The sequence below is a fragment of the Scomber japonicus genome, chromosome 4 (assembly GCF_027409825.1).
Source record: "Scomber japonicus isolate fScoJap1 chromosome 4, fScoJap1.pri, whole genome shotgun sequence".
Classification (NCBI taxonomy): domain Eukaryota; kingdom Metazoa; phylum Chordata; class Actinopteri; order Scombriformes; family Scombridae; genus Scomber; species Scomber japonicus.
Genome location: NC_070581.1, coordinates 23267630 through 23291113, shown reverse-complemented (window position 1 = coordinate 23291113; position 23484 = coordinate 23267630). Strand labels below are relative to the sequence as shown.

General features: G+C 39.6%; 1 protein-coding gene across 1 annotated transcript in view; it reads left to right on the top strand.

Moving 5' to 3' along the window:
* LOC128357958 (cadherin-4-like) overlaps positions 1 to 23484 on the top strand; it is a 240201-nt gene that overhangs the window by 153583 nt on the left and 63134 nt on the right. Inside the window, exons 4-5 of the mRNA XM_053318395.1 lie at positions 8289 to 8515; positions 19823 to 20017. Coding sequence (XP_053174370.1) covers positions 8289 to 8515; positions 19823 to 20017 — 422 coding nt within the window. The remainder of the gene's footprint in view (positions 1 to 8288; positions 8516 to 19822; positions 20018 to 23484) is intronic.

Below are 23484 nucleotides of genomic sequence, written 5' to 3'. Positions count from 1 at the left end.
ACAGCATATGATCATGAAGACCACACCCTTTTATGTTTATCACTTTCCAGCAGATTTCAAAACATGGTCAAATTGCATCTGATTCAACTCTGACTACTGCTTAGTCACAGAGCAGAGAGGTTGGAAAACTGAAACACAAATCTGAATTCAAACTAGTTGTATAAAAAATAATGTCTCTCTCTCAGTCTGTTGTTAGCCAGCAGTGTGCAGGCCAAGTCTCCAGCAGCTCTGAGATCAACACTAGGTGACTAATTAAACTAGGCTAATTAAATCATTTTACATTCTATACTCACTATTTAAGTGGACGTTTTGATCAGAATAGTGGTAACATTTTTGCTGTAAGGCTGGCAACTGATAGTCACAATTTAAAAAAAAACAAAAAAACTAACATTGGTGACTGGTTAATGCGGGGCGCTCCACATATCTAGAGAAAATCTACTTAAACATAGTAAATATAAATTAATTAGATAATGGTAAATAATTATGAAATAAAAAGTATTTGCTTGTAAAATGCGCCTGTCTCTCAGCACCTGTCAGCATTCATTATAAATCGATTCCAAATGGTATTTTATTATTTCTATATGTACTTCCTGTGTGCGGGGAGAATGTAAGCCCTCAAACTTTTGACAAGCACATGACCTGAAGCTGCTCTCTGATTGGCTTCCTTCAGTTTTCCCACAGGGCCCAGCTCAGTACACGCCCACTTTTATTGGGAGCGAATTGTTGTTGTTTTATGTTTTTTAGTCTAATGCGATTGGACAATTCTGGCTGTCATTCACTCCCTCCCGTCAGCAGCTGTCACTCAAACTCCTGCTAGTTTCAGTAGATGGCGTTAAAGTGGAGCCACGGAAATTAAAGAAGACTACTTGGTAATTTCTCTACAAAAACATAATTAAAATACATGAATGCAGGATAAGAAAATGATGGAAGTAATTTTGACTATTACAGTTGATTTGGGGTACATTTCATTATTAAAATAAGAAGTTAAATAAGTTATGCTTAATCAGAGCAGTGTATAGTGCTTAATGCGCCATCTATTGTCCTGTTTAGGTATTGCAACAACTAACAGATTACAGTGAAATCAGGACTGAAGGCACAATAACTAAAATGTATGTGGTGGTGTCTCTTTTTAAGCACATTAACTTATTGGGAACTCCGCTTTAACTGTTGGTAACTTTAGGTGATGTGAGTGAAATGGGCATTTTATCAAATCTAATTATAATTTTGTATTCCTCTCTCTGTGGGCCTGAGATACCATACTTGGACAAACCAGGGAATATTATAGTGTGTTGTGTTATTTTTAGATTGGTTTTTCTTTCTTATTTTTATTTTTTTGCTGTGGTGAAGTGGTGCTACGGTTTGTTTGACACTAACCCTAGGACCACCAACCATCAAACCGCGCCCCCCCAAACATTTTTGTCACCAGCCGCCACTGAACTGTAACAACAATATTTGACTTGATCTACATCAAAAAAGAGCCGGAAAAGACAAAAATAAGCAGAAACTGACAAAGAGGTTAAAAATAAGGCCAGATGTTGTGACATGTATGACCTCCACACTTGCAAAAGTGCTCCCAGATTTATACAGCAGTGCACAAACATACTCTTAATAGTATATTTATTAGCCTCAAGTCCATATTTAAATACAACCCTTCTCTCAATCAGTTAAATTGAATGTAAAATGACAGTGATAGGAACAGATAGGATTTTCTAGCAAACCAAGAGAGGTGTTGTTGAGAAGTTGCCAAGCTCTATCTACAACCTAATATCTCAGGCTGACATTTTAGATTTTAACAGAGAGAAAGCGGAACGGTGAAGTAAAGTGTATCGGTGTTCAACCAAACAAAACACAGAGTAAAGCTGCTTAATTTTACATAAGACACCACAGGCCATCCATAACCAGGACACAGAATTTTACATTCACTTTATGGTCTGCTGCAGCAGTACAGTGTTGCTGTATAAGCAAGGCTGGGAAAGTTTAGGGGAACAAAATCTAGCAAACAACAAACTAGTTACATGACCAAAATTCAAAACAAGAAGATAATAAAGTGACCACAATAAATTGTTTTTTTTTCTTTTCAAAAAGAAAACTAATGAGATAGCACTTATTTTCATTCCAATTCTATTCTTTCTCAATGAATATTCAGCCTATGCCTACTGATGGGTACACAAACGATTTTGTTTCACTTACAACCTCTCTATTTCAGTCTCTTTCACCACTGAAGTAGAACAGTGAAACAGCAAAACTTTGTGACGCTGTGATTACTATTACCCATCACACTTTTTGCCCTTGGTAACTTAAAAAACTCTCATTGAAAGTGTTTTTTTGAATTTGTTGTGGCATGATAGTTTTCAAACATAACATCAGTTCATTCTTTGAATCTCCTGAAGCCTTATGGACAGAAAAGCAGGTTTGAAAAGCTGTGCTAATGCAACCATTGCTTTGATGCATGTTCAATAGATAAGTAGTTTCAGTTTTGTTTAATACTTCTAATATTTGTAGTTTGTGCTACATGCACATCTTCTGTTTTAATTCAGAAAAGAATATGTTTGGTGGATTGTGACTGAACTAAATTTCTGAATGATCATACAAAGTTTGAAACAGATCTGTGTATGTTCCCTTTCAGTTTGTGTCTGTGTGTGCTTGCACACTGTGAGCATATTTGTAATGGTAGCTGGTTGCTGCCATCGTCCTTTTGTAGGTTTCTGGGAAGGATGGAGGGATGAGTCCATCTTCATGATTGACTTCAATGAACCAGTGTCCCTGATGGGCTTTTAACACTGCTTTAAACACCCTTCCATCACAAGTTTATTCTCCTTTCATACTCTATCAGTAGTGGACAGTGGACCTGGCTCTGTTTAGTCAGTCACTGAGGGCCCAGCCTACTGTAGAGTTCCGCTCTACTCTGATTAGACTGCACACTCCCCGTGGTGCTTCTGATCAGCAGCCATACTCGTCTCTCACCATCCATCTCTTCATCCCTCTCTCTGTTTCCATCTCTCTGAGCTCCATCACTCTCCCTTTGTCTCTCTTTTGCTCTCTCTTTCTCTCCTCACTCATTCTATCCATCTTTCCATCTGTCCCGATCTCTCGGGAGGCCAGCCCAATTAACCTGTTTAAACAGCCATCTGAGCATCCCATCCATTCCAATGTGGCTGTGTGAGAGAGATCCAGGATCCCAGTGCCAGGCCCCCATCCGCTGCCCTCCCCAGCCTCCACCTGCACCTCCCATTCCTCATTCCTCCTCATCTTCACCCCCCCCCCTTCCTACTTACCCCTCTCTTGTCCTCAATGGGTCTGATTGTAACAGAGATCTGGACTGCTTAGAATGGTTCCCTCTCTGTTTTGTAGGGCAGGGTGACATATGACACATTCAATGTACCATACTTTCAACAATTTCAAAGGCAGCTTTAAATTCTGCTGTCTCTGGAGATCCCCACTTTAGCAACTGCAATCTGCCTATGAGCTCTTTCCCGTTTCCTTTCTCCTCTTTAATGTTGTTCCATTCCACTGTCACTCTGATGCCTCCTCTACTCACTCTCCATCCTCTCTCTCTCTCTCTCTCTCTCTCTCTCTCTCTCTCTCTCTCTCTCTCTTTCTCACTCTGCCCTTTCTCTCCCTCTCCTCTCACCTTCTTTCTGTCACTCCTAAGCTCACTCCCTCTCCCCTGACTGTGTCCCTTTCTCACTTCCCTTTCAACACTTGTCACCTACTTCCTGTCAGGCTGTCCAGAGAACACCACAAGAAGGTCACAACTCTTTTCAGCACTCTCTTCTTCCTTGTCCTTGTCTGTTGAGGGAGAAGGGAACTTTAATTAGAAAAGTGAAGATGGGTTTGGGGTATGATATACTCTAAGCAACTCAAAGCACTATTTCACCACCACTTCCAAGCAACTGTGATAAAAAAAAGATGTAGTAATACAGTATATATATATCCTGCTGTGGGGTAATGCACATACCACGGTAGTATTTGTAACATTTCAAGGGCTGCTCACATTGACTAGACAGTGGAGAAGTACTGGGCTGGCTGCTTGGCACACTGGGGTGTCTGTGTTATTTGCCAGATCAATGCACAACCTGGGCCCATTGCTGTAGACGACTTGTTAATGCGCAGCACTGTGCCGTTGGGCTTCATTGCTCTGTTGTTGGCAGATTTTTATAATCTCTCTTATAGCAGTATCGACCCAAGTGAGTGAAAGAGGAGCTATTGGAGGTTTGTGTTGATGGAGGGGTAAAATTGGCACTGTCTTTTTCTTTAATTGGTGCAAGAACAAGACCCTCTGGGTACTCTATGCACAGCTTGTCACTATTTGTGTGTGGGTATTGGTGCAGTTAGTTCAGCTTGTCATTGTTGAAAATGCCGGCAATCATAGGAAATAAATGCCTACACACACAGGGACCGCTTATACACCTACAGTATATACACTACTTGGATCATTATTGTTAGCTCATCATTTTTACCTTTTTTACCAATTCGCAGTGAAAAATACCTTCATTCAAAAACAACTGATTGATGTAAACTGATTTAATTCGGTTCATGTGCTGCTTTTACTTTTTGCCTGTGTGTGTGTGTGTGTGTGTGTGTGTGTGTGTGTGTGTGTGTGTGTGTGTGTGTGTGTGTGTGTGTGTGTGTGTGTGTGTGTGTGTGTGTGTGTGTAATCCACACTTTTCCATTACTTATTAAGGACCACAATGGCAGTAAATCTTTAGTCCTTTGGTGGCTTTATTTCGTTTCATCATTAGTGCGTCTTAGCATTTTAGAATGAAAATCAGAAAAAAAATTAATAAGATGTATATAGAAAGAGGAATACAAACTTAATGGTACAGGGATAGAACCAAGTATTTTCGAGTATTTTCAACATTGATTCATCTACCTATTGTTTTCTTCATTGATTGATCGGTCTATGGTAAACAGTATATTTGTATATCAGCAAATTTCAAAAAATGCAATCAGTGCAAGTTCCCAGAGCCCATGGTTACATCTTCAAATTTCTTGTTTTGTCCGACCATCCGTTCAATTATTGGACAAAAGTCTTCCTTAATTTCCTATCAAAGAAGACTAATAAACCTATTTTTATTGTAATCAAAAAATAAATTTTGAGACAATAAAAGAATATGGATCCCTTTTTATATGGTAGTTATGATTAAAGATGCCTTTCCTTCAGTGTGATGCTTTAGCCTACAGGCCTGTACAGTCATGACCGCAGTACTGCTGCACTGCTGGCTGCGTGCCTAGCTCAGAGAGATATGAGACCATGATTGGAGGACATTAAGAGAAGGGGCAACAGACCACCTGCTGCTTGTTTATTTTATCAGTGTTTGACTGTTTCACAGATACAAACACGTAGAATTACAACAATGCTTGCTTTGAGTTTGACTTCTAACTTTCTCATTGTTAATATAATCAGGCAGCCATCCAAAAATCTATTTGCTCAGACACATGTTTGCCAACTGGTGTATCTGTTATTGTCTCTCACCCCACACTTCCAAAGCTAATCTTTAAGAATCTGCAAAAAATAATGGTAGAAGAAATGAGTTGGCATTAGACAAAGGGGACTAGACAAGCAGAAAACAGAAAGCATGATATTTAGGGGTTTGTCTTTAGAGATGTTCAGCTACACAAAGAAAGACACAATCTGCTGAACAGCAGAGGCTTTTCTTCCTCTTGGGTTGATGTAATCCATCTCTTATGCCTCATACCCTCCTGTCTAGACCAGGACATTTTGTGCAACACCTGCTTCACAGAGTGGACTGAGTGTTGTTTAAGAGCTGTCCCCTCTGACTGAGCTTTGAGTGGCTGTCTGTCTGGCCTTAGATAGAAGGACACTGACATGATCACAGACATATTAAGGGTCAGACAAAACAAAAGGCCGGATTTACTCACATTTATTCTCTGTAATAGAAGCCCTGTTACAGCTGTAATACAGACGTGAGAAAAAAAGTGAAGCAACTGAAGTGAGTTACTGCCTTCAGCTTAGGGTTTCGTACAATATGCTGTCTAGACGTTGTAATCCCAGAGAGAGAAGGCTGCGGGTGCCATGAGGAAGGAAGGAAGGAAGGAAGTTAGGATGGGACTCCAATATGGGCTACACTTATCTGCGAGTCATTTTCTCTTCTCGTCTTCCCATGAACTGTGTTAGAGTTTCATAATAGATCAAACATGAGAATGCCCCTGACATCACACAACCTGAACCTCACCATATGTCATCCTATTGTACCTAATGTTCCATTTTAAATAAAGTGGATAAGGACATGTTTTATATTTCAAGCTCATTTATTGCATATTAGCTACTGTTGCAAATCAATAGTTTGAGTGAAGTGTAAGGATTCTTAGAGTCTTGCTCATTCAGTCCCTGCATGCATCTCAAATATCTCTGTTTAATGTTTCTGCCTAATCGCTGAAACTTGATATAGACATACTGTAGGTCTTTTCTCTCAAGAGTTCTTGCTGGACGCATTTTGTGATTAACAGTGATTGTTAATATTCATCTTTTAAAAATAGTCATTATGGGTCAATTCATGTTTAGTTTTCTTACTACAAACTATTATTTGTGTAAATGTAGTCATAGCTCTTTGTATTATGTGACGTGTGAGTGTGTCTTTGAAACGATCATGTGACATAAAAACAGTAACATGCATTTTTGTTGTGCCTCTGTGCTGGTGACAACCATGGCTAGATGCATTATGTTTTCGGGTTGTCTATTTGTCCATCCCATTCTTGTTATATCTCGCAATATATCAGGAATGCCTTGAGGCAATTTCTTCAGATTTGGCAAAAACATCCATTTGGACTCAAAGATGAACTGATTAGATATTTGTGGTTAAAAGTCAAGATCATTGTGACCTCAGGTCAGGTCTATCCCAATCTTGTGAACGCAATATCTCAGTAATACCTGGAGGGATTTTCATTACATGTGGTACAAACATCCACTTGGACTTAAGGATGACCTCATTATAATTAGTTGGTCATAGGTTAAAGGTGAACGTCTCTGCTGCAACACATTTTTGGCCATACCTCAAGAATTCATTCGCAAATTATGACAAAGTTTTGCGCAACAAATTTTGCTGGTCAAAGGTCAAGGACACTGTGACCTAATTTCTGTCCCATTCTCTCATGAATGCAATATCTCAAGAATGCTTGTAGCGAATTTCATTACAAATGGCATAAATGTCCACTTGGTCTCAAGGATGAATTGATTAGAATGTGGTGGTCAGAGGTCATAGGACAAACTTTTAATATTTTTATTTTGTATTGCATTCCCTCAAAGTCTTCACTACAAATATTATATGAGTCTGGAAAGACATGAATGAAAACTTGACTGGTTGGTGGAGGCATACAACCACAAGGCAGTATTTTCAGTTTAAATTAAATAATGTAGCATACTGTATTCACAGACAGTACGTAAATAGGCCACATGGTAAGCAATCCCCTGCAGAGTTATTATTAGCTGTGACTGGATTAGTAAGATTGTATTAATGCCAGAAAGTTGTTGTGTAGTGGGCTGAACTAATAACAAAGATAAAACTGTTTTATATCCTCTCATAAAAGAGACTGAGCCAATGAGGAGGAAAAAGGAGATTTGGGCCATCAGGTATGAGAGCAAAGGAGGAAAACTGTGGAATCCTGAATAAAGATAAACAGGCTGTCATTCAACAACAACAGGCCTTTTACAGTAGATAGATTTTACAGTAGTACCATTAAAGACAAATAAAATCAGTATGTCCTCATGCCAAATATGTAGTTTTCTATAGATTGCTACTTAGATGTGTTATTTAATTTCACTCTGGTATTTTGTTGTTTTTCAAAGTTGTGATTACGTTTGCTAATAAAGGTTTTATTTTTAGTTCATGACTAGATCTTCTCTCTAATTAACAGTTAATTACTATACATCCTGCTTGGTCCACCTACAAATAGATTGTCATGCAAGCTGTGTTAAGACCAGTGTCCCACCCCCTCCACAAATAACAGCATTCCACACCATCAGTTGGCTATTTTTTCACATACAGCTGTAGAGAAGAATCCTCAGAGTGTTGTCCTTGTGATGTTTTGACCTATAACTAATGGTTTGACTAATGGAGAGATGCACCAGTGTCAAACCAGGCACAGTAGCCTCTGTAGCTCTACTATCTATCTCTAATACTGTCGTGCACTGTAGGTGTATTGTGTGTGTGTGTGTGTGTGTGTGTGTGTGTGTGTAATCCACACTTTGCCATTACATACCTTGTGTCTATTTCTTTGCTTAGTTATCACTCAAATCATGTAAATCTTCTCAATTCTTTTGTCTACAGTGAAATTTGACGACTGCATGGGGAATGAGGCGGTGGCTTTCCAGAGCAGTGACCCCAACTTCAGTGTGCGGGCAGATGGGTCCATCTTTGCTCAGCGAGAGGGTGCCAGCCTGGATGAACCAGTCCAGTTTAAACTGACAGCAAGTGGTCCACACACACATGTATTTGAGACTGTGGTCCAACTGGCACTGATTGACCCTCCTTCCCCCCAACAAAATGAAAATGAGGTGAGTTATGCACTGACTGAGTATGAGCACAGACACTCAAATAACATGCTTCAAGTTTCAATTATCATCCCAGAGTTTCTTCTTCCTATCACATTTTCTCCAGTGGTCTGGTGATAGTAACAGCCAAGAATCAGGTCAAAACTCCTTGGGGTTTTAGAGAGAGCGAGTGAGCAAGAGATTGGGTATAAAGAAGTAGCAGTAGCACATGGTTAAAAGTGATAGAATCACACTGCCACAGGGGGAGAGTATGATTCCCTTCAGCCATAAGCTGTTATTGGAAAACATCTTGTGCCTTGGATACCCCAGGGGTCTTCGACTCTTCCTCCTCTATTAAAAAACTGTCAGAGGTCATGCAAGGACTGCAGCCTGACCCTAACTGTTTCCATGACTACATAATCACCACAAGGCCAGATCTGCGATCGATATCAGCATATCAATGTTAATCAAATAAGTAACAACAACACACGTGATTAAGGACCCTTGTTCACTTACACAGTGTAATTGTCAACATCTCATAGAGGAGATGGGCCAGGAAGTTCCTGACAAGATCAAAACTAGCTTAGTCAGATGTGTCACCCATTGGGCATAATGACTAACAAGAAACCTCTTAGTCTTGATAAGCAAACTTGATTTTTAGTATGAATCAGCTGACCACCACCACCAAATTTGTAGCAGTTTAAGATTGTGCTTGAAATAAACTGAGAACACTGTTAAACAATAACAAATAAAGTGCCTCTTCAGCTCGTAGTTTTGGTTTTTTGGCCCACAGCTTAACTGTGTGGATTCAAATCATGGCTCTCGTCTATTTGGGTCATTGCAGGTAGCTGATTTCAGCAAAAAAAAACAAAAACACTGTACGATACCTTCCCAACACCAAAGGGCAAACATACAAAGCTAACCAGAAATTTCCCTGAGAATTTGGTGAAGACCAAACTAGAGCTAAAAGGAGAGTCAGTATTAGACTCACATTCATCACGTGGACAAAAACATAACTTCTAAGGAGAGCTAATATATCAGTTGTGTTATATGGACAAAAATAGGTTACTGTTACTGCAGGAAAACATCCTGTTGTCCATTGTTAGGGTATTATTAAATGAAACATGGTTTTGAGTGGCCACTTAATTGTAATACAAAGCATATGTACAGATAGATAAACAGACGAACACACCCACAGAGATCTTGACATAATTTTACAAGGACTTCAAAACTTCTCTGGCAGGATAGTTAGAATGACTGGAAATATATGACTTCTCTAATTAGATTAACTTCTTTTAGAATTTTTGATTTTTAGAGCCCACACTTGAAACTATTTAAAACCAGAAAATAAATAGTTTCAGCTGGATTTTCATAGGAATCTGCATGCCCAGAAAACAGAAGAGATGGCACAAAGTCAGTCCTAGACTCAGAGAGACAAATAGAGAGGCGGAGTGGGACATCAGCCAACAAAGGATCTATTAGTGGGAGTGGGTGTAGGGATGAGTATGTTGTTCTGGCTCTGAATAGTTTGGCCTCACACTTCCGTAGCTCACTGCTTCAAATGATTCACTGGTTAGCATGGTGTGAGCTTCAGTATTAAACTACAAGGTGTTAAAGGTCAAATGACTGGCTATTCTACCTCACTTTCCAGTGAGTCAACTAATTTGACAAGCCTAGGGTGCCATGAACAGACAAATGATGAGAGAGCTTAACAGGGTCAGAGGTCAGAAATACGCTACACATTGGAACAAACATGTATGCAGCAAGAGCAGGAGCAGAAAGCAGGGCACTGAAACAAAATGTGATGTTTCATTATGGAAATGGCGCTTTGTGGCGTGCTCTGTTGAATAATAACTTCCAGATGTCTGGGTAGCCAGGGGCTGGCTGATATCAAAGCGTGCAGGGTTTTGGGGAGGCGCTGGCATGGAGGGGAAGAGCTGGGACCACCGCCAGCTGGCTAAGGCTGAAGGCACCAGGGCTGGGGGGCCGCATCCATTTCACACTCAGTGACTCCTGTTCACATAGCATTAGGGTGTGTAAGCATGTGAATCTGGTATGTGTGCGAGAATGTTACTCGTTTGTATTTTTTTTCGGTGCAGAGATTATGTTGGATCAAGTGTGAATTATGCTAATTTTGCAATACATTTGCATTGCTGTGTTTGGTCTATGAGTGGTTGTGCCTTTGATTAGAGAATATATTATCTTAGGTTTGAAACCTGTAGGTTGGCTATTGACATGCTCTGCTTGTCAGAAAGTGTTGCCCGCTCAATATGATTGAGGGAAATAACTCAACCTTTAAATCTTTGGAATCTGTGAAGCTGCTGTTAAAAATTCTGATATCTGACTCCAGTTTGCCTCTGCTCTTTGTCGATCTTTCGTGATAGTGTGAGTAAGTGCACAGACATCTCCGCTTAACCTTTTTTTTATGATCAATTTCATCACCTGTTCCTTCTCTGTTTCTGTGTAAGTATGAATAAGAAAGAGTGCATGGTTTTATTAGAATTACAAAATGGTCAGAGAAAAGCCCATTTAAGCCTCTTGCAGCAGTGATAGGTACCACTCTTTCTCTAGCTCTCTGCATTTCTTTCTCTGTGTGTTTTTTTTCCCTTTACATCTTTTTCTCTCTACATCTCTTCTCAGGGAACTCACTAGTACCTGTTAGCATGTGTAGATAAAAGGATCTGGAGCATGACTTATTTAGGCAAGGGGGGGTTGGGAGGTTGGGGGATTGGGGGGGGTCACATCTGCTTCTGACAACCCTTCTCGTCATCCCTCTCATTCCATCCCAAACATGTCTCGCACCACCTCTTCCTCCCCTCATCGCACTGGTGGGATGTGGGGCAACCATACCCTGCAGTCAACCCCACTAAGCTTTCCTCTCTCTGAAGAAAAAGAATGCATTTGTCCAGACCCAGCTCACATCTGTCTCATCCCGCTCTGCTGACAAACCCTGTTTGTGCACACAGGCATGTTGCGCTTGGCAGAGGTCGGTCTCCTGAATATGGACAGAATGCAAAGGATCATGGGCATGTTTCAGTGAACTTGTCACACAGTAGACCGAACATGGAATATGGCAACATGTGTATTTGAATGGCTAGTCTGTCTTCTGTGCAGACTGGTAACATAATAAGTGGAGGATAGGGTGAGTGCTACTGCTTTTTGGACTGTGAGCATGAGAACAAGCTGCTCAGGCTCACAGTCCAAAAAGAGCATGATCTTATTTTTTTCTGTTTCAGGGGTTATAGCTCCCCTAGTGGCCAAATGCAGATGATAATGTGGTGCTTTCCCTCAACCGCTAACTGGAAACAGGGAGAGAAATTAATGCTGCATTTTACTGCTATTTCCACACACTTAGCATATGTCCATACCTAAGGACATAAGATAGGTTCACAGTTTTTCAAGTTTGTCTTAAAACAACAGCTCGGTGCCTGTATAAATACTGAAAGAGTTGGCACTGTTATCATTCTTTCTAACTTCAGCTGTGCATTCAATGTAAGTGATGAGTCATTTTGTGCAAAAATGCATTTAAAAGTTTATCTTCTGTTTATCTGTCTGTGATTTGCAAAATAGAAAAACAAATGGAAGTACTACATGTTAAACTCTGTATGCCATATTATACACTTCCTTGAATAAAGCATATATTTAGTTAGTCCAAAGTTTATCTAAAGCTTATATTGTAACATTGAAAATATCTTCTTGATTTGAGGAATTTGAACATTTGAAGCTTTGTACTGTATTGGCATTAGATAAACTTCAAATACATTTTTGCACAGAAGGAGGCTTGTGGATTTTGGCCCCCATCACTTGCATTGTAAGTGCATTATGTAAACCCATCCTTTAACCAGAGCTAATATTTCACTGCATTATGAAAGCATTTTTATTTGATTCAATGTTATATAAAGCATTTTGAGCTGCAAATTTTCTATACAAATAAAGTTTATTACTGAATTTATTATGAACCTGATCTTCACAGTCTAGGGTTAGGGTTCTTCCCATTTCATATACAGTAGTTAAGACTGAAAGTTCATGCTTGGCCTTAGAAGTACCAGTAAGGAAAATAATCTCACCCCCAGGGTGTATTAGCACTTTTATAAGCACTTAACCCTGACATACTGTTTGGGTCATATTTGGACCATTTTGACATTTTAAAGCAATTATGACACCTAAAAAGATATTTTTAAATGCATACCTTTGAGGTGCTATGGGGGAGTCTTGAAATATCAATCCTGTTCCTGAAATCCTGAGAGATTAAAACTGTGCATAGGCATCATCATATAACATGCACATACAGTACAGTAGGGGCATAGGTTCATGAGTTGCCTTGAAACTGTCACAGCAAAGGAAAAAGAAATGTGCGTGGTTTGCAGGCTGTGTTGATTGATAGTTTTAATTGATAATGAAACCTGCCATGCAATGTTGTGGCATCCTCCACTTTTTATAATAAATAATATAAATTTTATAAACAATATAATGAGTTGAAATAATTATGGCTGTAATGTTGTACTGTTTTATGGAACATGACACACACCTCATCCCTGGCTAACCAAAGGCCTCAGATTTGTAAAGAAGTTTTGTCATAGGACTAAACAAAAATGGAGAGGTTCTAGACAGCCTGTAGACTTGCAGAGTATGATGGATCTGATGAAGACCTTTAATCAAGCAGTGCAAACAGCTGCTGAAAACATATTATAATGACCTCATTATTAAAAAACATGGCTCTAACTCCAGACTCCTCTTCAACGTTGTAAGTCGCACATTAAGTCCACCCCCTGCTGTCATCGAATCATTAACGGTCAAATATGAACAATGTATTTGTTGTCTAACAAAATCAAAAAATCAAAAACAACATTTTATTTGTTGCCCAAGCTGTCACTGAACCTTCTCCTCATAGCACCAACTGTGCTTCACTTCTTTTGATAAACTAACAATTGAAAATGTAACTTAGACCATTGCCAAAATGAAGAATTACACCTGTTCTTCTCACATCATTCCTACCCTACCCTAGCTGTCAATTCCTTTTAAATGTAATCAACCTTTCTCTCATCTGGCCTTGTTCCTGATTGTTTTAAAACAGCAGTAGTACAAGCTCTTCATAAAAAACCCACACTAGACCCAGGTACTCTTAATCATTTCCGACCAATCTCAAAACTGACATTTCTTGCAAAGATCTTAGAAAAAATTGTAGCAGAGCAGATAATTTCTTTCATGAAGAGTAATGGTCTCTTTGAGAAATTTCAGCCAGGTAAAATAGCTGGTTTTAAATTATCTCTTAGCAGTTGACTGTGCTCAATACACTTTATTACTCCTGTTGGAACTGTCTATGGCACTGTTGATCATACTATTTTAACTGAACGTTTTAAAATGTGGGTGAACATTTCAGGTTTGGCTTTAGATAGGTTCTGTTTTTATCTTTCATTAAGGCTATTCTGTGTGGAAATTGGGAATTATCGATTGGTTTCAGTACCAGTAAATTATGGAGTTCTACAGAGATCCGTTCTGGGGCCCTTACTTTTTTTTCCATTTACACACACACAATACCAAGTACAATTTCTATGATGATGAAACACAATTATATCTCACCTTTGACACCAATGACACCAATCAATTAAACAACTTCCACAGGTGCATTGCAAATATCAGTAACTGGATGGCACCACATTTTTTACAGTTAAACTGGGAAAATTCTGAGATTGTTTTAAGTCCAGACTCATCACATAATTACATTTCTTCCAATCATCTTCTCATCTAACATACTAGCTCTTGCAGAAACCTTTGTAATATCATTGATGACCACCTCCACTCAAACTTGCATATTAATGCCGTTGTTCATTCATGTTTTTCCAACTAAGAACAGTTTTAAAAATCAGATCTGCCAAAGAACTTATGACAGTGTTTTATCCCTTCATTTCGTCCTGGTTAGATTACCACAATGCACTCTTCTCATGCCTCACACAACAAAACCTTATTACACTTCAGCTGATTCAAAATGCTGCAGCCAGACTCATAATCAGGTCCAACAGGAGGGTACACATCATACAGGTTTTAAATTGGCTCCTAGTCTTAGAGTAGATTTTTAAAATTGCCATGACCAAAACAGAGCTAAAGTAGGTTGAGCACAGGCACACATTCATCATATTAATTTTCCATGCGTCCACTTTATGTGTCAATAACCAACTGTATACTAACAAGTAACAAGTGTACCATATCTGGCAAATGCTTAACTTATAATGTGCTAATATGTCAGTGTTGTGTTTATAGCTTTTTCTGCTGCCTCAAGTAGCCAAAAACACAGATAAGTTAACATTTAAAATTGCAGCCGTTTGGAAGTACACATTTGAAAGGCTTTAGAATCAAGATTGTTCCGCCCCCTCATGCCTAGATGGAGCAGCAAATCCCGTCTTTCTTTCAGCTTAATGCCAAAATTTGATCTCCTCTTCTACCGCATTCCTTTAGCCTACCTCTTCTTCCCTGTTAAGGGCCCTGGATTGTACATGATGTCTCAAATATACCACTTGGTTGATGAAACTGAACATGACACCTTCGCCCATGCTCCATCACACCCCACAGCCCTACCCACCCACACATACACATACACACTAAATGCCAGGTTGCTTGACACGTTTCCTTTAAAGCAGCCTTAAAAGCTTTTCTCCTGGGCGTCCATCTAATGAAGTCAGCTTTGAAAGCATTGTTTCTGCTGGCAGATACAAGCCAACCCTCTGAGGGGCCTTGACCAGGCAAGAACAAACGAAGAGAGAGACAAAGAGAACTTTTTATAGACTACATTGTGCAGGACCCTTAACTTTCAATATGTGCCAGAAGCCATTGCCATATTCCAACACTGTAGCCTGCTCCTGTGTTGTGTTTTATTTTTATTCTCAAATGTCAACTGCTGGGGAGGGACTGAAAGGCAACATATTGCACAGAAGTAATATAAAATGAAAAACTGGAAGAGGTATTAAAAACTCTAGCCTCTTTATATGTAAATGTATGGTGATTGAACCTCTTTCTCTTATTCTCCTGAATTCACGAGCCTAGATTTTTCTTGTACTCTGACATGAACACTAACACGCACGCACACGCACACGCACACACACATACACACACACAGATTCAGAAATGGATCATCCACATATTCTCCACTCTCTGCCTGCACTGTTGTCTTTTCTGTAATGGAACTGAACAGTATTATGACCTCTGGTGAATGGTTTTAAATTGTTTTGTTTTTCCCCATATCCACTCTCACATTGTCACCTATTTTCTTTCCATATAACATTACTGTGAAGGTGTACAGTTATATCACTACCAGAATCCTCTGTTTAAGCGCTGCCTTTATTTACTGCAGGCATTTAATAAAACAATTTAGTTTTAAGTTATTTGTTGCTTGATCTCGGCCAACAAACAAAGAAAGCTTAAAGGGGGACCTCCATCAGATTTACACATGACGTCTACAAGTTTAAAATTTAAAACATAAATGGGGGTTAGAAGTTCCCATCTGTACTGTACTTGCTTCTCATCTTTGTTACATTAGCAACCACTCGCATATTCTGAGTCTACGACCAAACTGTTGGTGATAGAATTGCATGTTGTCTAGTGGCGTCAGGTTTTGATAAGGAAGAAGAATACAAAGAATAAAAATGACAATATTGCTGCACTGAGTTTGATATTTTAAAAAGCACTCTTTTAAAGCAAATTAAAATTGTGAGCATCTTCCCAGAACACCATCAAGATAGCTGCACACCCAATATTATTCTTTGGGGATAATCATGCTCTGAGTTACAGATTTGACTAGGAGTGTGATTTTTGACATAAAGTACTGTATATTACAGCAGTCAGGTAAAAGTAGCTCAAATGCATGTTGCTGTCTCACAAATGCTGCTGCTGCCACAACTGCTGACTATGTCAATGAGTCAAATCACAGGGCCAAATACAATAAGTAACTTCCTGTTGTTTGCAGAACATCAACATCCGCCTGTCCCTCTCACCTCATGTCAAATATTTTCCAAGTCCTCTCCCTTAAAGGAATGACTTGACATTTTGGGAAATGTGCTTATTTCCTTTGTTGCCGAGAGTTGGGTGAGAGGATTGATCCCAGTCTTATATCTATTAAATATGAGGCTGGATCCAGGAAACGGTTATTTTAACAGTTTGGCACTGTCCAAAGGTAAAAAATGTAAAAATGTTTTGTCTTTGTTGTAATCCATACCAAAACTGAAGTGTTAAAATGACAGGTTTTGGTTTTACAGGGGTTTATGTGCCAGACAATTTTTTGGCTGGGAGCAATGACTTCCTAGAGTCTCCTCTGGTTGCTTGCCAACCTCACAGTGATGACAAGACTCCAGGAACAGACAGACATGAGAGTGGTATCGATTTTGTCATCTAACTCTCAAAAGATTGAATAAGCCAAAATGCCCAAAATGTTCCTTTAACTAGGGTAGCACAGGACTAAAATTAAACACATAATAATCATAGTTAAAAATGTATGGGCATAAATAACATTATTTGGGAAAGATATGTCATCTATTGCCCACTATTTCCATATGCATGTACTCTCTACTCTATATACATGTTTTCTTTTATTTATTTATTTATATTCACTTTTCTTTTTCTTAGCAATTACACATGTTAATACAATATGCTGTTTTACCTGCTGTTGCACCGTCAGCCACAACATAACACAGTACTTGAACATTCAATGTTATTGAGACAAGCTGTCAGAACCCACTGACTGGGAGAAAAACAATAACATTGCAAGAGAAGGGCAAAGAGGGGAGCACGGGAGCGAGGGATAGCTCAGGGGAATGTGATTGAGACAGAGAGTGCAGCTCATCTCAGCAATGATGGTCGTGACTGAATTTTTGACATGTTTTTCCTGCTTGTAACCCTGAGATATGTTGGTAAACTTGCTGTAGAAGAACTCTCCAGATTGTCAATTTAATATAACCTTTAGGTCTCTTATATACAACACATCTAATTTAGCCCCTGGGACGTTAAGCATGTGGTGTAGTTGTTCAAAAAGTAAGCCCTGAGATGATGGACCCTATATGACCTTGACATAGACGTGTTGATATGTGTAATGTATTTGAACACAAGAAGCAACATGCTGTATCTCATTTTCTGCACTTGGGTGCCTTAACTAGCCCTGAGGTACACAATTAAAACTCTCCTACTGCATTGTCAATGACTTTTGTTTGTTTCTACCCACTCTAGAAGCATCTCTAATGGAGCAGAATGTCTGTAGTGCATTAATGTATTTTGCAATATTTCTACATGAGGGCATTCATTTAGATAGGTGATATGCTTGATAGACCCAGCATCTCCTCTGACTCATGAGTGAGTTAATGTTCATGAGGAGATTGAAAATGGGCTCCTTTCATGTTCCTTATTTGAGCATCTTTCAAAAAGACAGGTTTGTGGTGGTCATTTCTCTCCGCCTGCAGGGTGTATGTGAAGGGAGTGTATGATGGGAGCATACCGTTGGACTGAAACGTGTGTCCGTGACTCAGTTGTCACAGTCTAGTGAAAGACACTGTAAATCCAACCTCAGACATGCTCTCTGTTAATAGGTTTTTTATTCCTGCTGTAAAAGTCTGAGGTTTATGGTCTCTGTCACATATATACACACACACAGAGACAGACACACACACACACACACACACACACACACACACACACACACACACACACACACACACACACACACACACACACACACACACACACACACAGAGAGAGAGAGGATTCAAAGGCTTTATACCTGTGTGCTCACACTTTACAGCTCTGTCCTGCTCAGGCCTGATGCATGATGGCACAAATAAACTGAATCATGTTTGTTTAACATTTTAAACAAACATGATTTGATACATTGTGTTTGTTATTTATCCAGGTCACTAGAGACCATTAATTTGATATTTTTATGAGTTTAAAGTGTATTTTACCAAGTTGGTTAGCTTGAGAAGTTCTATTAAGCCAGTCTGAAGGTGCAAATATTCTAGAGAGACTGTAATTTAAGATGATTTCCAGTGGTTTTGGAAATATTGCAGTCAATTCTGAATCAAACAGGAAATAGGCAAAGTGATAAATAAATACATTCATATACAATAACAGGAATTTCGAAATAACTGATCGATTAGGATAAAGTTAAAGGTTGTGATTTGTATTTAGCTTCTATTTTATTTCTTAAATGTATTCCTTAATTCCCATGCCGTTCCCATTAATGTGGTCAAATAATTAACAATTATATATGCCTTTTGTCAAAGACTTGGTCAAGTATCATACATTTATGTAGCTCTAGCTATAAAAACCTGCTGTTCTCCTTTCCAGCATCATTTCAAACAAATAGTGTATTTACTATAGACCGCACTTAGTATTTGAGCATTATTCAAAGTATTGGTATGGAAGTGAGTAAATGATCCTGTTCTGCATGGTTACCAAGTACCAGACTCACCTATTAGTAAGTGAGTGAATGAATGGGTGAGTAAGTGGCTGAGTGAGTGAGCCAGCAGGTGAGTGAATGAATATAAGAGTGAATTAGTGTGTGTGAGTTGATCCATTAGGGGATCCACATTCAAAATAAATGATGTGCATTATGCACTTTGTTTCCATGGTAACATTATGCATTATTTTCAGCTGTATAGCAATGACCTACTGTAGGTTACACAATCCTTTCACATCAGTTATTACTACAATATTTCCCTCATTCAGAAAAGGAATAGATGGATGTAGGATATAACCCAACAGTGGACTTTACCACAGGAAACAACTGTTCGTTACCTGTCACCAACAGCGGTTCAAGACATTTTTAAAAAAAAAAGTCTGTTACTATGTTCTTCCCCTAACCTTAACCCAATGGTTATTATTGTACCCATGACGATGGAGGGTGCCTAAATTTAAAGAAATAGTAAACCCACACCACCTGTTTCTTTAACCAATGACCAAACAACATATTTGGTTAACTTGGAGGACTTTTGGATATTAGTTAGCTAAACTTGCTATATTAATCGTGTTGTATCAATAAAACTATCTCCTCTATTTTAAGTTGCAACCTGTTATATTTGCTGCATGATTAGATTAGAGAAGGTGCATCAAATGTATGTGATATGTGCCCTTGTGCAAAGCTAAGTGGCTTATGCTGACCATTCACTGTCTGAGAGAGTCTTAACAATTATTCACTAACAAAAAATATTTATCTGTTTAACCAGATTAACAAAAGTAAAATGTCATTTCTGTTGTTCTGTGAATTTCTACTTTCAAACTTGGGCATCACATCAATTGCTATTATCATTAACAGCACATCCGTTCTCCTAATTGAAGCCTTGTGTTGTTTTAAAGGTCACAAAGGAAGAGGGGAAAGTGGCCGAGAGAAAAGAGAAGGAGGCGTTCCAAGCACCACCTCCTGTCATCATGTTCTCAGGGTCAGGCCTGAACAGCTCCAAGGGTCTACGGAGACAGAAGAGGGATTGGGTGATCCCACCAATCAACGTGGCAGAAAATTCTCGAGGACCGTTCCCTCAGATGCTCGTCAGCGTAAGTGACAAATTTGATGGGCCGCGTCACTGATTTGTTCTGAATTTGCAGCTGGGATTTCTTGAGGGCACTTCATGGTTCATGCTGATTGGGGGTGTGTGATGGACGGTGATAAAGAACAGAAACACATTAGCATAACTGGTTAGTTCTCCACATCCTTGCAGATGATTATGTTGTGTTCTTCTGATTTAATTATAGCCACAAAATCTTAAGGTATTTAAACAGCCCTGATTGCCCCTAAGAAGTTCCCCCCTCAGACACCAAGTAGGCTCCAAAACAGCTAAGCTGCCAAACTCTCCCACAGTGTGAGGTCCATTGGGTTCACAGTGAAACTAATGATTATTTCTGCTCCTTTATGTATTCATTCTTCCCTTTATCAGGCTATTTCAGAATGGTTGGCTGAAATTCAACGCTATTTTTACAGAGCCTTTATAACAATACAATTTGTCACAGAATCTTTACTGAAGTCATAACTCTAGGACTCCTGTGAGATATAAAGGACAAAGTATAACAAGCCGGCCTCAGAGAGCATGTTGGTTTAAAACTTAAATAAATCAGACGTAACTTTTTTTATTCAACCTTGACAGCAGGAAAAATGTCCTGACTATAACCTCATCTTGCATGTGTGTCCCTATGTAAATCCGTACCTAAAGGACAAGGAATATACAAGTAGTAACACCTCAGCTCTTGGTGCCTTATCATTATTCAACAAACCTGTCTTCATTTAGCATTCAAGATTGGAATGTGGCAACAACGACTGGCTCCCATCACGGCAAATTTCATTTCTGTGAAACTACAAGTGCAAAATATGAACACAACATGAAGAGGGTTGGAGGTTGAGCCTGTACAAGCCTGTCGGAGAAAAAAAAAACATGAATAAATAAAGGTTTGGTAAATGTGTTGTTGTGCAAAGGCTCGGGCTGCAGAGTGTTTAAAATTCAGAGATTCTGTCACAACAGAATGCGCGGTTTGTCTCTCTCATTGCAAAGCTGTAGGCTTTAAGCTTGTGGTGCGCACTGTAATTCATCAAAAAACATCATTCCAGGAGACCGCTGCTTCATTCCCTGCTCCCACTTTCCTTCTCTCTTTATCTAGAATATCTAGCCATCAGCTTTTCCTCGCTGTTTACAAAACTCTCACAGTTTATCTCTTTTGGGTCTTAAATTGTGCAAAAGAAGCATTTTTTTCTTCCTTTTTGTTTCTGTTCTTTGTTTTTCAACAGGGTTTTATCCAATCCCCAGGGAAAAGCCTGGGGAGCTGCTTGAAGGAAACTTTTTTATTCTACTTTTTTACTGTGAGAAAAAAAGTCAATGAAGGGAGAGTTTATAAGTCTTTGTTTTGGAGTTGGACTACTTTTACAGCTGTGTCCCATCAGTTTGGCACAGTGTGGCATATCCATATGAACACACTGAGCCCTTCAGTAGTGCTACACCGGCCATAAACTGGCCAGACAGTTCTGCTGTTTCAGTGAGCTGGTCAGAACCAGAGAGGATGGGGTACAGAGAAATAGAGAGGGTATCAAAAGAACATTTGGAAGTATAGTGGGCAGCCAAACACAATCCACTTTGTGCAGTAAATAAGTCCGTCAGGGGCTGGTGGATTGCTGAGAGTGGAACGTTCAGAGGAGAAGAGAAGTGATGCGTGCTGATGCCTCTGTTGGACTCTCCGGCTCCAGTCTTTCTCTTTAATGATGACTGGAGGGCAGGCAGGGCCATACTGAGAACTAGAGATTTTAACAAGGAGACAGCTCTGGGGGGTGGATGGCATGGGGATGATTTTGCCATATTTATTGTTTATGTGTTTAGTCCACTTTTATAACCTCTTTGGTCCTCTGTTGAGAATTGAGGCTTATGCATGTCTGTCTCATTTCCCTCCATCAAAACTCCAAAGATAAATATTTAATGTCACGAAGATGGGACATTTTAGATAGATTTTTTTTATTGATGACATTTAATATGTTAATCACAATTTCTATTTTATATGAAACACGCTGTCTGTCTCTCTTTCTGTCTGTATACTCCTCCTCCGTCTCTCTCCAACTGTGCCATCAGTGCTCTGTGCGCTCTGGCTGTGTGATGCCTCCCCTAATGGCCTGTGAAGTCAGTCCCTTTCCTAATGGGCTGTTCTGTCATCCAGCGCAGCACTGAGTGACATGCAGGCAGCGGCCTTCCCCACCATCCTGCCGCTTTCCTCCTTGCACCGACCAAGTTGCCATCAGTTGGACAGGCGTGGTGACAGCAGCCCTCACCTGCATCTCTGCAGGTCTGCAGCACTGTCACTTTGATCATGCCAGCACAGGATCAGGCAGGTGTCAGGACATAGGCCCTACTGACTGGCCTCTGAGCTTGCAGCCTGACATGGCTCGAGGGCAATGTTGACTGCAAAGTCTTGGCAGAACTGTACTCCCATCGCTCTTTATAGCCAAGACAGTGTCAGAGCTCATTGAGATGTTATTGACTGCTTTTTATTAATAGCAGCGCTGAAATAATTGCTTCAGCACTTCAGACTCCTTGACTGTGCATCAAGATCTAGAGCGCACAGTGCAACTCTTTTAGACATTTCTTAGCTGTAGTGCTGTGGTGGTAACAACACCGGTTTCTCCTCTTTTTTTCCAAGATGATGGACAGCTCCTTCCAACAGATGGATATGATTGGAATATAACATTTAACAAAAAGTGAAACTGAAAGGCTAGCAACAAGAGCAATGGAGAAGAGACAAAAACACAAGATGGTTAAAAGACAAAACAAGGAATGTGGGGAGTAATTTTTCACAATAAACAGGTGTTCTCTGTCGTTCTCTTTATTCTGTGGCCAAACAGCCATCAATAGCATGTAAGGGACATTGATTTTTCACAGGGGCTTTTTGAAACCTTCCATTGATCCACGCACTTCTCCTACAGCAAGAGAGGCATCGATTTCTTTTGCTCGGGTAAATAAAGACTCAACGTAAGCCCCCCCCCCCCTCCTCTCCACCATCACCCAACTCCCTTGACCCCCTATTAAAACAACCGTCAGCAGAAAAATGAACAAAAGCCTGATGAAACAACAATTTAGTCGAGGAGCAAGACGGGGTATGAATAAATGTTTGTCCAGTAAAATACCTTTTTCATTGCACTGTTCGCTGAGTCTTGTCTGTGTGAAAATAACAGAGAGAGAGAAAGCGAGAGGGAGGGAGAGAGGGGTAGAGAGAGATGTGGTTTTGGCCTGTCAGATCTGCTAGTGCAGATCAGGTCATGATACCACATTCAAAAGGAAAGTATACTGTTATGCAATGTGTCTGGCTTTTCACACATTCTGTTCATTGCTAAATATTACTGTAGTAACAATTACCTCTTCCACATGTATCAAGACATCTACTGCTGGTGCAAAAATAATTTTTCATATTTTTTACCTTTTACCATCCTTTCCTTCTATTCAATTCTCAATTCAATTTTATTCATATTCAGTGCCACATCACGACAAATGTTA